We start from the raw sequence: 19921 nt of genomic DNA on the forward strand, positions 1-19921 counted from the left end.
AACGCTTTCTCCCTGTTTCGGTGGCATTCCTGTGCTATGGGCTGAGGAAGGATCCGCGCCGAGCCCTGGGCCGGGACCCTCTTGCGACCCAAGCGGGACGCTACCCTAGCCCTGCGTCCAAGCGCCGCTGGGCTCGAACAGCAAAAGCCCTTAGGGCGATCTCCGTGAGTACGTTACCACGCTGAAGCCGAAATAGAGAAGGAAATAAAAGGCCGCTTCAGAGGGAACAGACCAGCCAAAGACCGCCAGGGCTGGGCCGCTACAGCTCCCATCCCCGCCGGGGCTGCGGCCGAGAGGGAGGTGGAGAACCTCACCCTCCCTCTGGGGCAGGCGGCGCCGGCGGTCCGCACGGCGGGGGTGGCGGGGCGGGGAGCTCGGCGGCGGGGGGGCGGGCGCGGCGGCGGCGCTAGGGCCGCGCTTGGCGCGGGCCCGTAGGTGGGGTAGCTGCCGCCGCCCCGCTCGCCGGCAGTCGCAGGGAGACCGCTCCGAAGTGAGGAGGAGGCTCCGCCACCGCCCGAAGTTTGGCCGCGCCGCCGGAGACCTCCGTGCCGCAGCCCCGGACAGGGGCGCGAACCTGCCTCTCTCCCCGCGCCTCATGCCGCTACCGCCGGCGCCCCGAGCAGGGACACCCTCGCCCTGAGCGGCTGTGGTTGCGGGCGGGGAGCACCTGCGCCGTGCCCGCTTCCGCGGCGATGATCTGCGCGCCCGCGCACCGTCCGCCGCCCCGCCGTGCGCCGGAGAAGACCGGCAGCCCGCCCGCCCAGCCGCCCGCCCACACCTCCGCGCACTGCCCGCCGCCCGCGCACCGCCAAACTTCGACGCCGACAAGTGCCTAGGGACAGCGGCAGCCCCCGCTGAGACCCCGCGCCCCTCCGGCAACTTTCCCTGGGGGAAGCAGCTCCCCCGCTCAACCCGCGGCGTCTCATGCTGCCGCCGCCGAGGGAGCCCCAGCGCGTCCCAGCGCCGCGGCGGCTCCGCGCCGCCCCGCGGTGAGGCGAGCCCGCGTCCGCGCGGTGAGTACCGCCCGCAACTCCGTGCACCCCGGGACGGGACGAGTGGGGCCGCGCGGCTCGGGGGTACGCGTGTGCGGAGCGCGTGAGGGTGCCGTTCTCCCTCGCGGAGGCGCGGACCGAGGGCGGATTGGCGCGGGCCGCGCGCCCCCTGCCGCCCGCGCAGAGTGCGGCGCGGCCGGGACTGAGCCCGGGCGGGGCGGTACCTGCGCGGCTGTCTCCTCCGCGGGAGCTAGATCTCTGGCCGGGCCGCGGCGCGCAGCCGGTGGAAGAGCCGTGAAGTGGGGGGGGAGGGCGTTCCTCACGGCCGCTCCCGCCCTGCAGCGCGGATTTTTCCGCTGGGGAGGAGCGAGGAAGATCAAAAGTCCCGTTTGACAGCGGGCGGGGCGGAGGGAATAGCCCCACCGGCCGAGGAGCAGTGGACAGATCGCTGGTACTCAACCTGGAAACAGTTCCCTCCTTTGCATCGGAAATTGCGGGCGGCTTTACTAGACACGCACACCCCACACAACCCGAGCCCCTAAGGAAACCTCACGCGGTGGGGGGCAGCACAGATCGGCCAAACCCGATAAAACTGATGCTTTTGTACTCTCAAAGTTGGTGCATGTGCGTTTTGGGCATCTGATGAATATACTTTTGTTGTTCTGCAATCAACTTTTCAATATTCTGGATCGGATGTGCTGGGAGCCGGCCTCACTTCTGCAGAGATATTAGCAGAGACAGTGAGTGAAACAAACAGTGGAGATGCTTTTAAAGAGGGAATAAATCACTGTCTTGCCTAAAGATGATGCGGCTGAGGTTGAGAAGCTGTGGCCTGGGCAGCCCATCAAGGGGAAGAAAACCACAGTAGAACTTTCCCTGGCTTGGTTGGGGTTTTTTTGGTGTGTGTGGATTTTGTTTTGTTGTGGTTTTTTTGTTTTTTTTTTTTTTAATTGGGAAAAAATAAAGGTTGATTTCTGGCATATTTCTGGATCTTTAAAGGATGTTTACCAGAGAGTTTCCAGCAGTTAGTGGGAATATCCTCGTAGAGTCCTGGACTTTGCCATCAACCCTCAGCCCTGTGACACTGATGAGAAGTGGCACCAACTTTCTAGCTAAGTATGTAAAACCTGGCAATAGTACAGAACAAATCCAGGGTCTGGTAGGCATTCATCTTCATTCAGTTCTGAGGCTAAGAACTTGCAGTTAGAAAGTCATCAGCTCATACCACGACTTGAAAGCTTGGTAGTCCTGTACACTGGGTACACTGCCTGAGGAGCAGGTATTACTGTAGTGAGGGAGAAAATAATGACCAAAAAATCTGCAGCTGCCCCAGCTGCTAACTTTCATTCTGAGAGGAAGAACTGGCAGAACAGTTTGATGCTAGGTACAGAGCTATTTAAGGCAATAAACCACAATTATAAAGATTCTAGAGGAAAAACGTAAAGCAGCTCTGTACAAAGGCTCTAAAATTTAAATAGCTGAAGCACTTTTACTCCATTTGCTGACAGCTGATGCTAGCCGGCAACTAATGGCAGTGGTAGCATGAGGTGTCATTCAGCAAAGAATGATGTGAGAAAACCAGAAACATTTTAATTGTAGTGCCGAATCCCAGTATTTTGGTAGCAGAATACTGTATTTTGTTTTCTTCTGCCAATGGGTATTGACGTTTTACGTTCTTCCTGAGGCAAAAAAATCTTTTTTTGCTAAATAGTTAAGTAAGCTAGATAAAAATAGAACCTAAACTTTGTTCAGAGTCCAAAGGCACCACAGCTATTGTTTGTAATGTACTCGATTTCATACAAGTATTGACAGAAAACATATAGAAAATTATTAAATACAGGTTCACTTCTTGTTTGCATTGATGAATAATTTTGCACTTATAAAAGGGGTTGAGTAGTTGTTTTTTAAAATATAGGAGCTTTATATGTACCAGGTTCTCAAGTTGTATGTGTGTAGCAAGGTAAAAAACACTGGGAAGTTATTAGATGTAAGTTGCAGGTATGAGGATTAGTTCTGTTTTGCAGTACACATGATTTCGTATGTTCTAAACAGACTTAAATAATTAATAGCTGGGAGCAGACACAAAGGCTCTTTTTACATGGGCTTGATTAGATACACTCAGCTGCTGAAGCCCTTAGGGATACAAACTTGAAACATGTTTCCTTTGGGAGAAACTGTTCTGCAGGCGCGGGTGTTGGAAGGTGACAGCCAGCATGCCGTGCCATGCTTTGTGAGCTTAGCAGATTCTCCTCCGGCTGCCATGAGTTATAACAACTGGTTTTGGCTCTTGCTCTTACTTGTGCGTGGTGGCAGCTACATTTTCCCCAATGCATGGTCTGTGATTGCTTGTTATTTTATTACCTCCTTCGCTTACCTGCTGTTTTGGCAGAGAGGGAGGCCGGGAGCCCACTGTATGGTTTGCACAGCGCCTTCCCAGCAGGGAGCTCGGGCAGGGTATCCAGCCACCGCGGTTTGTGCAGAGGGAGTTATTTGGAAAGGGGGTGGATTCTCAGTATGATGGAAGGAGGCAGAGGAGGAGTGCTTGCTAACAACCCCTGACGAGATCTGAAGTTCTGCCGAGACATGTTTTAGCTGGTTTGTAAAGGGGGTACCTGCTCAGGCTGCTGAATTAAAATGCTGTGTGAGGTGTGACTTAACCGATGGGTTAAGTGGATGTGGGTGCTCAGCACTGCCTTCATAGCTGGTTTGAGTTTGGAGGTCAGCTGCCTGCAATTCCTCTCAAGCAGCTATAATATACACTCTTTGGCCTGTATGCCCAGCACTTTGCAGGTGGAGAGGCTCTTTGGGGGAAGGCAGGGAAAGCAGAAGTGCTTTCAGCACTTTCGCCTCTCCAGTGCCTCCCAGTGTTTTCTATATTGCAGAGGCTATGACACATAGGAATGTCCAATGCCCAAAACACCCTGTAGTTCATACCGCTGTTGCTCCACAAAAGAGGAATGGGCTTTGAAAGCTTTTCATACATTAGCTAATGTCCTGCCAGCCTTCGCTGTCAGTCAGTAAGAACACTGCTCCCTGTTTGCCATCCCATGGGCCACCAAAACCCATGGTGAATGACTAGCAGAGCCCCATGAGGTGCAGAGGGTCAAAGCACTGGACATTAGTTATCCCCAATTTGTTGGATTGCTTTTTCGTAAGGCCAAACACACAGGCATTACTGGGAAGGAAAACGTCTCTTAGTGTTGCCCACAGATAGCAGCTTAGCGCTACACAACTGATACAGCTGTAAACTTCAGTAGTGTTATTCTAAGCATTGTTTTTACAGAACCATTCAAATAGATATGTCCTTAGCAATAGAGCACAGGAATGTAGAATGCATATCATGAGCAACTCTGCAGGAATAAATATAAGCAAGAGAAATCATACAGCTCCATCAGAAAAATCCCAGAATAGGATCCTTAATGTGCTTTGGTCAATATCTTTCCCTATATCAATGTAAGCTCATTAAAAGAAGATATTGCAGACTAACTGAGCCATGCTGTATTACTTCTTGCCAAAGCTTGACATTTTTAATACATTAATAATATGTCTGTAATGTAATGGAAAACTATTAATCAGAACTGGTTATATGCCAGAAATTTAAGCTATAATTGGCTGCTTCTTGTCAGGAATGTCTGTTATACACTGCTACACCTGCCTAATGCTCAGATGTCTTGCACTCCTCTGCACTTTTTCCTTGTCAGTGTACTAAATTCGATCAATGTTATAGTCTATAATTCTGTATAACGACCATCATTATGACTGCCTTACTTTCATGAGAATTCGTTATATGAGAAGTATTTCAGTGCAGTGTGTTAAGGTGGTGGCTTGCTTCACATTATTTTAGTTCTGTCCAGTACTGTTTATTAGTGGGTTTTGGTCTCAGCAGTTATAAAAGGTTACGGGTAACTGAAGAGCTAGCAAGGAAAATGTTGAAAGAAAACAAATCTGGTTTTTCTTGAATATACAGATTTGTAGTCTAAGGATAGTTAAACTCAGTAACTTCTTATTTGTACACAGAAACATGATATTCATCTACTGTTTATTCCAGCTATGACCTAGCATTCTCCAATATAGTGTGTTTTGATTTGTCACAAATTTAAAATAATTTAGTTCTTTTTTTAGCAGAGTAGTTGTTTCCCTTTTGTATAATAATTGTTCTAAGCTACAGGGTTTTGTTTGGTTGACTGGAGCTTTTTCCCCCCTGCAAAATAGTAAAATACATTGGAAAGGACTAGTAGGAAACACTATGAGGTGTCTTTATATGGAAAGTGTTCTCTGAATTACTGAATTCCAAGACAATAAGTAAACATTCCCACTGAAAACAAAAAAGAATTTAAGGTTGCTACAAAATCAGTGGTACTACACAGTGTGCTTCTTAAAAAGATTTAATATAGATATTTCTGCTTTTGTGCAGAAAATTCAGATTTGAACTTAATCAAATTCAGATTTGAACTTAAATATATGTGAACTAATTGAGAATTGTTATTGCATGGAAATTCAGATATTCTCTGCCTATTCTGATAAAATATGAAAGTTGTATGGTAACACTTGATAAAATGAATATAATGGAAAATCGCATTTACATCCGTACGGCAATTATTGTAAATTACTTTGCTATGGAAACACAATTCAACCATCTGTTGGCATTTCATAATGTCTGTAGTTTAGCTTGGTTTAAGATGAAGCATTTTTTATATATATGGGGAGGCTGTTTGCGAATAGCTAAGGATCTCACCAGGTCACATACCACTTCTCGTGGTTTCAAGGTATAGAAGCATTCATAGCACTAAGCATAATTAAAAACTAGGGACAAGCAAAGTGAGCTGTAGAGAGTCGTAACTTACAGTTGTTTCTTAACATCTGTCTGATGGGTTTGCTTAGATTTTATCATCCAGACAGAAAGAGTGCAGAGGTGCTGCAGCAGCTGGCTGGAATCCTCCTCCCTCAGAAAGCCCAGCACCCAGGCTCCCCATCTTCAGCTGGCATGGGCTGACACCAGGCACAGGCTGAGAGAAATGAGTTGGAGTTTCTAGCCCTGGTTTCACCTTCCTGTGATTAGGGTACTTATCCTGTCTTTGCAGTTTCCCTCATTCAGAGTTTGTATTTTTGCCTGTGTTTTTTAGGATATGCATATTTTAAGTCATAACATCCTAGGATTTTATACACGTAATAATATAATTTAGGTGGTACAAACCAAGGGAATTTCTGTTTGTTTTGCTGAAGAGAGGGAAGGGGCTATATCTGCTGTAAAATAAATGCTGAATGCTCAGGTACCCGCACCCCAAAACCTAGGAAACCTAGGAAACTAAGACGCAGAAGTGAGAAGCATCCTTATAATAAGCTACAATAAACCATTATCTTTAGCAGTAGTTTGTCCCCAGTGTGATCAGTAAATCACAGTTCAAAGGGGAAAAAAAGAAGTGCAAAGCTCTTCCAATGCTAATGAGAAACTTCAAGGAAACAGAAACATATCTTTGTTAGTCTTCCAAAAGCTCTTTTGGAGCTCGCTGAGGTCCTCTTGCCAAGACACCATCTGTACCTGGTAGCCCTCATACCCATCTCTGTGTCACTTTAATAAAAGAGCCTTCCTGCTGCTGTCCTGCAGCGCTGGGCTGCCTGCTCCCCTGCCTGCCTGCCTTCATGATCTGGGCAATCGTTTGAGTTCAGTACCTTGCTCTCTGGTTTTGCTATGTTGAAAATACAGTTTTGGAAGCAGAAACTAGTAACCCTGGAACATTATAAATCTGTCTTTGTTAGAGAATAGTTAAATCCTTCATGTCAAAATACTTTTCACTGTGAATCATTCTGGTAGTTCGTTCATTCTAGCACAGCACCTACAGTAAAGGTTATCCATATTATAGCAATTTGCTTTATATTGCATCAAACCTCCAAAATGTCAACATATCATATATTTTGTAATGCATTGATTCTTGGACAATAACTGTAATTTTTATTGTTTCTAAAAGGGTGCTGGTGCCAGAAAAAAAGAATGATTGATGGGAAACAGACACCAGCCTGCAGACACTCATCCTTTTTCTTCAGATACTGATTTATCAGTGCGTCTGGGCATCCCCTGCAAGCCCTGAACACGGAGGATCACTCAGGGTTATCGACAGTGTAGCGGAAGACCTGCAGCTTCACAAATTATTATCTGCTATTGGACATCTTTTACAAGAAGCCCTGACAGATAAGTTATAAGAGAAAGGACAATCACTGTGTTGCTACGAAAGATTGTCATCGCGGTCTGGGTGGCTGCTACCAAAGTCTTCAACTTAGCGAAGCAAACACCTGAGCCTAATGCTTCACGCTTGAGTTGGAACCTATTTTATAAAATATATACATGTGTATGTAAACGTATGTATCATCTATAGACTGCAGAAACGCCGGTACTGAGCATCCTTACAAAGGTGACCTGAAAGGATTTAGAAATGTATTTGTCAAGATTCCTGTCACTTCACGCCCTCTGGGTTACCGTATCCTCCGTGATGCAGCACTACCCTTCCGTGTGGGGACACTATGATGTGTGTAAGACTCAGATTTACACAGAAGAAGGAAAAGTATGGGATTACATGGCTTGCCAGCCAGAAGCCAGGGACATGATCAAATATGTAAAAGTGACCCTGGATCCCCCAGACATAACATGTGGAGATCCTCCTGAGACTTTCTGTGCAATGGTAAGGCATGCTTTTAATTTTGCTTAATTAGTGGGTATATATTTGTGATAGATTGCTTCAAAACAGAAGCCCTAGAGTGCACATGTAATTATCCAAGAAAGTCTGCATCGTGTTCCGAATGTGAAAGGTTCTGCTGAACAAAACGCAGAGCAGTACATTAAGCTGGGCAATGAGGTGTTCTACTTATGGGGACCTAACTTGACTTCATCTAAATTTGATATCTCTTTAGGCCAACTTTTAATGACTTGAAAGCAAGCAGCATAAAACTCCTAGTGCGCTAACCTATAACTGGGGTGCTTTTGATTGGACCACAAAAGACTTGAGTGAATTGGTTCCAATACAAATCACCTGAAAGCATCATAGTGTGGTGTAATATTCAGCATCATTTCCAAACTGTTAGAAACTCAAAGAGCAGTAGCTTAAAAAGTGGTGGTGGGAGCTGGTCTGGTGAAGTTTTTCCAGCAAGCCCATGCAGCCGCGGGCAGCACTGCTGGAGCATTGCTACTGCGCACAGCAGGTGTGTACCAGCAGATCCATACCTGCTTGTATGGACACTGCACCAAGAAACACCTTCAGGCAGGGGCCAGCTCTGCCAGCTACTCACAGCTTTCTTCTTTAACTTAAAATGTAAGCATTCAAGATAACTAAAATAAAACAAAGCCAAGCTACTTAATTTACATGCTCCTAAAAGTAGAGAATAATTTTGGAAATGTTGGGCATGGTAAATAATTGTACAGGTATGAGAAAACAGGCAGACATTGTATATAATCAACCTTTTAATGCTGTGCTGCTCCCAAGTGTTTGATAGATTGTGCTGTAAGAGGTCATTCAAGTTAAGATCTTCAACATGTTCGTAACTTATTTGTTCTCACTAACATAGAGAAATTATTTTCTTTGCCATGGAATGTTTCTGCTAAATACTGAGTGGAAAATACAGTATCCTTTAACTAGAAAATTTGTGTTTGAGGTACATAACGTGTGTACTTAGATCTACTAATAAAATACTAGAAGCTTACATCACATTACCTACATAATTTAGAATTGAAAACCCAGCAAGTTCTGGTAAGTGAAGTTATCATAATTGAGAAAAGGCTACAAGACATTAATTTGACTGTGTACAAATCATCATTGCTGTGTGACAGCATCCCCACAGGAAGGAAATTGGCTTTTGAATGCCTTATGTCTTCATTTTTAACCACTACTCTTCTGTAAGGAGTTCAGGTCCAACCACACATACATTTAGGGCATTATATGCATGCATGCAGCTGCTTCCCATGTACATTAATAGCCATGTGATAAATTGCAGAGCCACGTGAAACAATTACATTCACTGTGAACCTTTGACAGCACCACTTGCTCTCTGCTCTGTAATCCATCTCTGCTGACATGACTTTGACACTCTAAACCTCAGAACAGCTTCAAGCAGCCACTGTTTAAAAACAAATAAAAGCAATGTACCCCATGTAATATGGTCTTTTTTCTTTATCTTGAAATGTATTTTCTCCCTCAAAAAGCAATAGCTGTGATTTAGCCCTCAACCAGTGATGTTTAGTAACTCATCATGCACTGAATAAAAGAAGTAGTTCTTAGTGCAAAAGAAACTGACCAGCAAAATTTGTTTCTTCCTTTTAGAGCAGATAAACACTGCAGCAGTAATATTCTTACGTTTCTGAAGGCCTTGGTTATCAGCCTAGTCTCTAGTCAGAATAACGATTTTAAACAAAAGACATTTAAAAAAACAAATAAAATGGTGTCAGACCTCCCCTGAAAATGCTTGACCTAGCAAGGTCCCTGATGCTGTGATGAGGGATGGAAATTTGAATGGAATGACCTGAAGTTACAGCTGTACCTCGCTTGCTACTTAAGCCCTTGAGATGCAGAAGGCCACCAGAATCCTGACACAAGAATTAGAGAAAGCGGAAGAACTGGGGAGAAGGACAGTGCTCATAAGGATCTGTATTTAGTGATGTGAATGTAGAGCGATTAACTCCTACACGATAAGCTGTTGTATTAGATGTATATTGTGCATAAATACTATATTCAGATATGCATTGGTAATTAGGAAATGCGTAATTGGTAATTAGGAAAGTAACAGAAATGCTTGATGTTCCTTAAGTACTGCACAGCGGCAGAGCACTCTCATTCCTGAAAATGCTTTATCTCTACTATAGCTACATGTAGAAATTACATTTTTCCTTCCAAACGAGGTTTTACATATTTTTAGGGAAGAGCCTTTGGCATTTCCTAGTGAGATCTTTTATTTTTGTGCTCATTTTTAGCTTTAGAAATTTAGTTAAGAAGATAGGAAAGACATACTTGGAGAAGGTGGGCAGTGGAAAAGAGTGCATTCCTGTTAGGCATGTTCTTGCACTAAAAAATATCCCAGAATTAAATGACAGAGATCCAAAGGTTTCTTCTCAGCATGGTAAAGTACTGAACTGACTTATATAAATGCTTGGGTTTATTGTTGTGAGTATTGGATTTTTTCATGCTAAACCTGTGTACCAGTGTTTTGTTATTGAAATCAGGTTAACAAGATCAGGGCCCTTTCGGATATCCTAACAATAAGGTACCAAAGAGCTGAGCCTGCTTCTGCAGGAAGAGGAGGAGGAGGTTGATGCAGCCTCCTGTTTTGCTCCCTTATCAGTTCTTTCATCAGGCATGGTAATTTTCTGTCCACTACTACTATAAGGACTAAGATACTAGCTGCTGAATTTGTGTCAGCTATTAGTGTAGTGTAGATTATATCCCTGAAACACAACCAGAATGAGAGTCCCGAGTCCTGCTGGGAGATTATGGTAAAATCTAAGGCAGTCTTTGAGAGGGAAATGGTAATAGTTTGCAATAACATACAATGCAATCATGCATTGCAATGCGGTGCAAGCATACAATAGAGACAAGATGGGCAGTAAAATTTACCTCCTACTTATTTCTGCATATTCCCCATGGAATTAAATGTTCTTATGAGTCCATTATGAATATTTTACTCCCTGAGCTTGTTTAGTTGACAGACCAGACAATGAGGTTTGCGCATTCAGATTTGTTGCAAAAAGCAACACTCCTCTCGTGGTAGCTAAACCTAGCATGGGGCAGCTCACCTCTTGTAAGTGCCTTTGGGTCATCCCTCCAGGACAGCATCCATAGGTAATTACAGGGAACATGTAGCTGGAAAACTAACCCACAATAGCTTTTATGCAATTTATTCTGAATATAACATTATAGTTTCTGGTGACATTCAATATTGACAACTCATGAAATTATTCTGAAATCTCAAACCCCTGGAAACCTACAATTATGTGAGAGTTTCAGCTTTCATTTGAGCATTATCTGTATTTTCCTAGTCCTTCTGGTTGCGGAGAAAAGTTTGAAATGGAAGCCGAGAAACTCAAAAAACAAAAGCTAGATAAATAGCCCTCCAAATTATTTTGTGTTTAAAACCTCATCATCATTTTAAAAGTCACTCAGGTTTTTTAGGGCCTGGTAAAGGATCTAGCTTCAGAGGAGAGATGCAGGGAAGAAACATATAAGCAAATGAGTGGCTTAGAGCAGTCAGCATAGGAGTTTCTGGCTATGGAGTTGCTTGTGTCTGTAAGGAGGACGTGACAGCATCCTTCCCCAACAGGTAGTACTTCTCTTGCCTGTGGGATAACCAGCCCCTAGCAGAGGGGCTTGACTGGTCATCTCTGGCTTCCCTGTATGTTTTAAAGCAGTCCCTAGCTGAATAGAGCGAGGCATGCACACTGGCAGACAATGCATGTCTGCTTTCTGTGGCATTCCTTCGAGGAAATTTGACTGTCTTTTATCAGTCCCAGAGTTGGATTGGATGATCACGGCATTTGAGCCAGCATGACCATTCCTGTGGGTTTGTAATTCATGAACTTTAAGCATTTGGCAGTGTAAGAGCGTATCTGGCACCATATGCTTACACTTAGTTGGCCTGGGAGGAGAAGGAAGGGGAAAGAGAAGAGAGATGAGAAAGAAGCTACTTAACGTTTTCCAAACTGAAGGATTCACTTTGCAGAGATAGTGTAAGCAAATTTTTCAGTACCCTAGGGATGCTGGTTCTTGTGGCCTCCAGCATTTCAGTTTACAAAACAAATCTGCTTTAAATCCCAGGGAGTAACTAACAGTTGGTGATATATTCTACTTCCCTCTTTGTAAGCACTTGTTACAATTTCACAAAACTCTGTCCACTTATGAAATGAAACAAATCTGACTTTTTAAGACTGTCACTATCTTATGCCCTTGAAGGAGAGTGCGTAGGTGACTTCTGTATTTCTAAAATATAGCAATCCCATCACCCCAAAGTCGCCCTTGCATGGGCTGGCCCCTGTGCTGAAATCCAGGTTTAGCATAGGGTTTGCATCCAAACCTTAGCCAGGATTACTGTGAAAATTCACCTCCAAGTTAACCAGGAGACTCCTAGTGGCCATTGCTGTAATCGGCAAACTGGAGATGAATTTACCTTACCAACCTGTGTTTGTGGCTAAAACAGCAACATAAAAATACAATTTTCTGCTTATGTTTATACTAGCTGTCATAACACCATCCCACATCCCAGTGGCTAAAAAGTGATGAAATTATTGTTAATTATCCATTGCCTGCAGCTAGTTTTCTTCTAGGTTAAACAGAAGCTCGAAAAGCAGCCTACAGACGGGAGTCCTGTGCATTTGTACAATTTATAGAGCAGAAATGCTGATGACAGTAGAAATTTGAGCCCTTGAGTGCTACTCTGTATTTCATAGCCAAATCAAAACTAAATTAAGAAACAAAGATTATTAAAAAGTCTTCTGTGCATGTAATTCTGGCTTAATATTATGAGGTGGACATTAAATTCTTCCCTCCGAGACTTTCAGAATCATTAATATATGCTTAATTACAAATAGGCTCATATTGCTTAAAAAAAGGAAAATGCTCCTCAGTGTAGCTGGTGATACCATTATTATGTTTACTGAAATAAATAAATGAACAGATATTCTTCTGATTAACATATAAATCAAAAATGCGAAATAAAAATGTATTTTTGGAAGCATTTTGACATGCATACATGCTCTGTTGGGCAAGGCATTTTAAATCATAGTTGTATATTTTAAAAGTATGTGCAGCTTAAAGTTATTGCAGATTTTATTTATAATACCTGCATTCATCAATTTTGGACTTTTTTGAGCACATTTTGTTAATAGAAGTGTTGCTTTGTCATTGTTGGAAATAACCTTATTTTTCACTAAGCAAAGTTCTTATTTTGCTATTTCCTTGTAAGTTACTGGATATTTCATTTCATTTCTAGTACCACAAAACCTATATGATGAGCTACAGCTCCTCTACCCTTTCTCCTCTCCCCTGCATAGGACAGGACACCTACATCACCACATTGATAATGACTGTTCCCATCAAAGCACCACTTTGGTCCTTATGTTCCAGCCTCAGACCGGAACAGCTGTCAGGACAAAAGGAAAGTGAGAAGCTCATACGATGCCCTTTTCCTCTGCTGCTCCCCCTGCTCCCTCCTGCTGGTCAACACTGAGGCAAGAGCCTACCTGTGCCTTCAGTAGCAGCCTGCTTGCAGACACTTCAAAGGCATCTTGTTCATTGGACCTCCAGGGAAAGGAGTTCTTGGTTTCATAAAAAAGAAAAAAATGGGTATACTTAATGAGAGTAGGAATAATAAAAAAAAATATAAAATAAATTTGTTTGGTAAGTTTTCTTCCAGTGGAAGCAATCTAAAAATTAATAATTTCTCATAAATCAAAACCAATAATTGCCACTAAAAGAGATTTGCATTTTATTCATTATCACAAATGAAGATTGCCCAGTAAATCACTAACAAAACCCTATCCAGTTGCTTTTTTCTCCTCAGTTACACTTTGGCTGCTGGAATGTTTTCAAACCTTAAACAAAGCAAAAGCACGCCCACAAAGTACTTAAGTTGTTAAAAATATTTTGGGGTAAAACAGGGTTCCTAAGCCAAGTCAAGGGCTTCTACTTATTTTCAGTTGCAGAGTTTTAAGGCACATATAACTACTATGTATACAAATGCATCCTTTTAACAAGACGTATATTTTATAAACACACGTCACGGAGACTGCTTAACAGCTGCGTTTAACACCATTTTTGTTCCATTTGGTACTTGATCTCCTATTATTTTTCTTTTCCCTGAAGTTAGCTGGAAATATTGGACATTTGTAGCTAACACATTGATCAATTTATTGGAATAATAACTGATCTTGCAAAACGAGGTATCACTGGGTGGAGATGGAGGCTCTGCTGATGCGGTTCTCTCAAATACCTGAGCTGCTGTACCTCCCTGCTGCTCTCAGCACCTTGGACCCCGCAAAGCGCCTTCCTGCACTGGCAGAGGAGGGTATCTGTGGGGAGCTGCCCAAGTACTCTGCCAGAACTTGGGCTTTTGGTCTTGTTTGGGTGTGGAAACAGCAATTCTATAAGGAAGTAAACAGCTTCCACTGTAAAATGGATACTCTGACATTCACAGGGAATCTGAATGGATTGCTGCTGGCGCGGCTGGACCACAAACATCTCCTCAAAAGCACCTTTAGTGCCATCTTTCTCAGTAAAATAATATTACCTTATAAATAAAATCTTCAGTAGCAACATATTGTAATTTGAACCTCTTGTGGTGAGGCAGAGGAGATCTTGAGTCTGTGGCTCACTGCAGGGAGACTTTTCTAATAAGATTTGCTGGGGTGCAAAGAGACAATGCAATAAAGCAGCATCTCGACCAGCACTCCTCATCTGGGTAGGACAGTGCATCCCACACCACCTTCCCAGGCTGAGAGGAGGCAGCAGCAGGTGACCCTGTGCCTTCTCTGCTAGAAACCCTGAACTGAGATGTTTTTCCAGCAGAGGTAAGTCCTCCTTTCAGCAGAGCGACCTTTGCTTTCTAACCCAGCGGTGTCATGCAGTCAGCCTGGAGGAGAGGTGATGCAGGATCAACCCCTCAAGGGGGGGAGCTGGTTTACTTTCACACATTTCGGTAACAAGCACCATGCCCTGTGGTCCCAAGTGAGCTGTGCAGCATTAGGCTTTCTACACTGCTCTCTCATTTTAAGGACAGTGTACAAGGAGTGTGATATTATATTTCCTCCCACTGTGATGGGCAAGTCTCAGAGTGCAAACTTCAGATTTACTTGGCAGAACTGAGCAGAGTTAGTTTTATGCTGCTCAGGTTTGTCCAAATTTTCTGGACAAACATATTTTTCCTCTTTCATTTAGTAAATGTATGTCTCTAAACACCAAAGATTCATTTTTCTTTCTTGCAGGGCTTGTACTTTTTAACAGCTAAGAATCACTGAAAACCAAATGCGGGTTCCAGAGGCACTTCCATATATTAAAATTTACATTTGTAAGCATCTTAGTTGAAACAAAGCCAAGTGAACTCAGCCGAGAGTTCTAGAAACCCCATGTACATCAGGACAACTGTTCTGGTTAGCAGGCTCCCCTGGAGTCCTTCAAGAAAGCAGACGTCAATAAGACGACTTCCCAATAACGATTTTAACATTTAGGGCTTTATGCCCTATATACAGCCCAAGTCACCCACTGCAAACATTTACATCCACAGTATTCTGCTGAAGCATTCAAGAAAAAAAATAAATACACCGAGGTGATAATCAGGCTCTCATCCCTTCTGCTGTGGAGCAGAGGGGGAGAAATCCAGGCAAGCATTAGCAGTCCCTGTTGACAAAGTATGGAAATTACCCATCTCCTTACAGGAAGGTGAAAGCCTGTCATTTGTTTTTACAGAGTTTAGAAAGGGCTGAATTTGTGGGAACTGCTGAACTCATACTAAAGTATGAGTACCGCTGCTGGGTTTTGGGGCTTTGTTTTTTTGTTGTTATTGTTTGGTTTATTTTAAACAGATACTGTTTTGCCAAAGCTGCAATTTCCAATACACAAAACCCCCACATACCTCCTGGTAAAACCAGGTAGGAGATCTGTTAAACCAAATATTTAACCTTTTTTCCAAGGCCTATAAGCACTGTCTGAATCTGGAAAGTCAAAAATAATCTCACTACCCAAAAAATAGTAAGTAGTTCTATCTAGCTGATTTACTTGTATAAACAATGGCTGTGGATACATATTTTGGATATGGAAGCTGATGTTTTCACAGGTCACTTGCAGTGGCACCATCTTGATTTATAAATAAAAATAGAGCTAGAGACACAAAAATCCCTGACACTGAGCTGGCTTTTCAATGCATAATTTCATGTAACTTTGATGTTTGCTGAATTGCATTTTCTGTAAAATGGCTTTATTTCTTTTTTTCTAGTACTTTCGGCAGATGGTTTATATGAAATTTAGGAATAGAAAAGGAGAGGAAAGAAAAGGGCACAAATGAATTTTAATTATATTTATTGCAAGCAAGAAATTGTAGCAATGAGATTTTTTATGTCGGGCTTCAGCCCAGAGAGAATTTTGGTACCTAAGTAGTTGTAAAACCTTTAAAAGAGGACACCATTGTGATGGGAGGAACATTCCCTTACATGTACATAACTGTCTTTCCAGCATCCTGGTGCATTTTAGATTTTTATCTGTAAAACTGTCAGGAGCCATCATTTTAACTCATCAATTTGACTTTTACCATCTACACCTGCTCATAAGGCACTTTCCTCCAGTGAAAACTAGAAAGAGCTACTTGTGGATGACATTTACAAATGACTGGAGGGGGGAATAGCAAGCAACTACACAAAGAGCCCTCATCTTCTAAAAACAACGTGCATAGCTATAGGAAAAAGTACAGGATGTAATCTTCTGACTGCTAAAACAACTTTTCAACTTTTTGCATGTGATATTTTCCCCATCTATTTTTATCTCAGACTTGCAGACTCTGACATGCCTCTTGGCTTCCTTGACCATATGGATCTGCCAAGCAGTATGAATACTGTAGGGATAGCCTGCAGAAATAACCTAGCAAGGTGTCTTGCTTTGCATGAGTTGTCTCAAATTTACAGAAATGTTAAGTAATGGGTTTCAGGGGTTTAAGCACTGCAGCTTTTCTCACTAAAATTCTGGGGTAGGTTTTTGTCAGCAGTTTGCACCTGAATCCCCCTTTTTTTCTGAAATAGAAGCTAGATAAGCTTTAGAAAATAAAAGGTTAAGAACATACAGTCTTTTTGTTATCTGAAGCACTGGCTTTGATTTTTAACAAAATACATTCTTTTGTCACTAAACAGCAGGTAAACATGAATCATTATGCGTATTTTATACCTTAGTGTCAGTGTTAGGCTTTCCGTAAACGGGCCTTAAAATATGATCTTCCACTGAAATTAATGTTCCCTGTTTAAGTCAACAGAACTTCTACTGACAGCGATGGGTTGTGCCCAAATACTGCTTCCTTAGTAATGCATATTATCCTCTGGATTGTACCCAGTTTGAAACTCTCAACTGGAAACTTTAAAACCATCTTAAATAAAACCAAAATTAACAGTATGCCTTTATCTTTTCTTCTTTTTCTTGCCAGAAACAGTTTCTCTAAAATTCATTTATTTCCAACTTTTTTCTATTCTAAAACTTTTTTATTCACACTGGTGCTGGGGTTTGGATTACTTCATCCTTGTGAGCTGCAGTGCAAGGCTGATTGTCTCTGGGGACACAACAGGATTTGGTTAATGTGGTACTTTTTTATCTCGGTTTCAGTTTTCACAATGTGGAGGCATGAAAGAATGCACCGAAAGCATTTTTTAGACCTTCTAGCTGGAAAGTGCCAGCTAGAATACATATCAGGGTTTGCATATTAAAATGTAGTATTTTAGCTTTATGCATCTCATGTCTTATTTGTAAATAATTAAAAAGGACAGAAGATTATTATTGAATAATCCTCCCACAGTTCTGCATAATTGCACTGCCATCGGTTGCAGCACTCAACATTAGCTAAGCATCATCATTTATGAACTCAGGTTTTACAGGTTTAAAAGCAAGTCTCAAAAAAAAAAAAAGTTTCCTTTTTTTGTTGGGGTTTTTTTGTTTGTTTGTTTTTTTTGGTTTTTTTTTTTTTTTGGTTTTTTTTTTTTTTTTTGTTAATCAGAAAATATGGGGTTCTCAGAATAAAACTTTGTAAAATTTTAAGCCATAATAGAGAGTATGCCATTTTTAAACGTTAAACAATGGACAAATGGTTGATGTCTGGCATTCGCAGGGAGGTGGTTTGTTTTTGAAGCCACATACTCATTTGTTTTGCCTCCTTCTACAAGTTGTTTCTGCAAGTCTTCAGCTGGTGTAAAGTGGTGAATGTGCATTAAATGGGATGGTGAAACAACAATGAAGCATGTGGCTCCTGTACATCTGCTGTTTGTGCCGTCCCTGCTCCCCTCCTGGGGGCCTGCCCTACTCTCCAGCCTTGCTGAAATGGAGGTTCTTGAAAAGGTTATGGAAGAAGGCTGAAGAGAGAAATGGGTATTTGCTTCAAAGAACACAAAAGCTTGCCTTCCTCCTACTAGATCTCTGTTTTATCACACTTTAAGGACTCTGGGGCTTGAAAAGCCATCAAAGCTGACAGGTTTGTTCTAATTTTCACTTCTGCTACCCCCTTTTTGGGCAACAGTCTCTTAAAATGGTACAGACCCAAACAGACCTCAGTCGTGGACCATAGACAGGTGAAATGATTTTGATATCCTCTTGAAGTCTTAAGGTTAAAAAGTTCAGCAGTAGGATGGGAGAAGCACACACTGAAACATGGATTCATTTCTGAAGACCCCCTCAATGTGCTGCTTTTCCTAGGTGCAGTTTCCAAGATATTAAATACATAGCAGGAGTGCAGGGAAGGCAGGCACAGCAGTTTTACAGGCAGCATTCAACTCTCCCAATCAATAATAATCTGACTGAGAATTTGGAGCAAATGTCATTCTAGTGATTTTATCTTGTCAGGGGCCTTCTATTGGCAAGTGATAGATTTGAAATGATGAAATTGTGCAAAAGATTAGAAACAAAAATTAGGGCCTCAATGAATTTAACCTTAGCCTCAGGGGTTTTTTCAGTTCCCATCCTCAAGGTCACCTATGCCAGTGCAACTCTCACATCCTCCTCTTGCCAGGCCAGTTCCTTCCAATACCCCAAAGGAAGATTTACAGGTAGTTGGGTTCAGTTATTGTTGGGCTTAATAATTCAGTTTTCTGACCTGGGTTTTTTAATGCTTTCTGCAGAGAAACTATATGAAAAGTAAACATGTAACCCAAAATGTGGGTGCATTTGATAGGTAATTTACAGAGCCCTAAGCTAATGAGAAATGCAAGTCCATTTCTACAGTATCTGCCGCTCAACATCTTATTCTGCAGTGAACCTCACAGGTGTTAAGCAGTTCCACAGCCATAGAAAAGAGCTATTTTCTGATTTGGAGCTATTTTCTGATTTGGGTTTGAGTGTAATGCTTTTAACTTTTTTCAGCTTCAGTCAGGCTCCAACTTATTTTTTTATATATATATATATAATTTTCTTTTTGTTAATTTTGTGTGTAAAGGTCACAGAACTAAAGTTGTAAAAAAAAAAAAACCCAAAAAAAACCCCCACACCATCTAATTTTAACCTGCAGTTGATTTATGAAATGATACTCAATTCCTTGAGTTTGTGAAAATAACATATACCACTAATAATCTCTTGGAACTGATTTAACACCATATTCTATTGCAGTACTAGGAAGAAGCCAAGGACTTGTAACAATCCGTCATTTGCAGTGACATTTTTATTACTGTTTCAGAAATGCTGTGCTTTAATTGTCTCCCTGCTTCAAATCAACTGCTTAGTTTGCTTTAACAGTAGTTTTTTTTTTTTTTCTCTAGTTATCGTTGCCCTTGCTATAAGAAACCTAAACTCCCTCTATATTTCTGGCATGGTAACTGCTAACAGGAACAGGAACAGAGAACCTATCCATGTCCCTCTAATTTAAGAGAGTGAAAATGCTATATTGATTGCAAGTCACATTTTTATGGAGTTCACACCAAATTCCTTATAGACCTACATCCCAGACAATTCCCCCTTGATTCACTAGGTTTGAGCTGAGAGAAAAGCCATCCAAAATAATACGCTTTTTTTCCCCTACTGTTATGAAGTTTGCAACAAGCTGCCAAATAGAGAAATGGCTTTGCTTTCAACTATTAAAAAGAAACTGTAAGCTCTTAATTTAGTAGCAATGTTGCTAGTGCTTTAGCATCTTCTGCAGTGTGCCTCCAACTGATGAACTGAAGCACAACTATAAATAACAATGATGTCTTTGTCAGCTTGTAAGAAAAATGGGTTGTTTTGTTGGGG

At 42.1% G+C, this 19921-nt stretch overlaps 1 protein-coding gene across 2 annotated transcripts in view; it reads left to right on the top strand.

The window, feature by feature from the left end:
• Nucleotides 1–7420: 7420 nt before the first annotated feature.
• NTNG1 (netrin G1) overlaps nt 7421–19921 on the top strand; it is a gene marked incomplete at both ends in the record, with an annotated part of 160855 nt that continues 148354 nt past the window's right edge. For both annotated transcript variants that reach the window (XM_080623066.1, XM_080623067.1), the window contains one exon: nt 7421–7666. In XM_080623066.1, coding sequence (XP_080479192.1) covers nt 7421–7666 — 246 coding nt within the window. The remainder of the gene's footprint in view (nt 7667–19921) is intronic.

This window comes from Psittacula echo, assembly GCF_963264785.1.
Source record: "Psittacula echo genome assembly, chromosome: 7".
Taxonomy (NCBI): Eukaryota; Metazoa; Chordata; class Aves; order Psittaciformes; family Psittacidae; genus Psittacula; species Psittacula echo.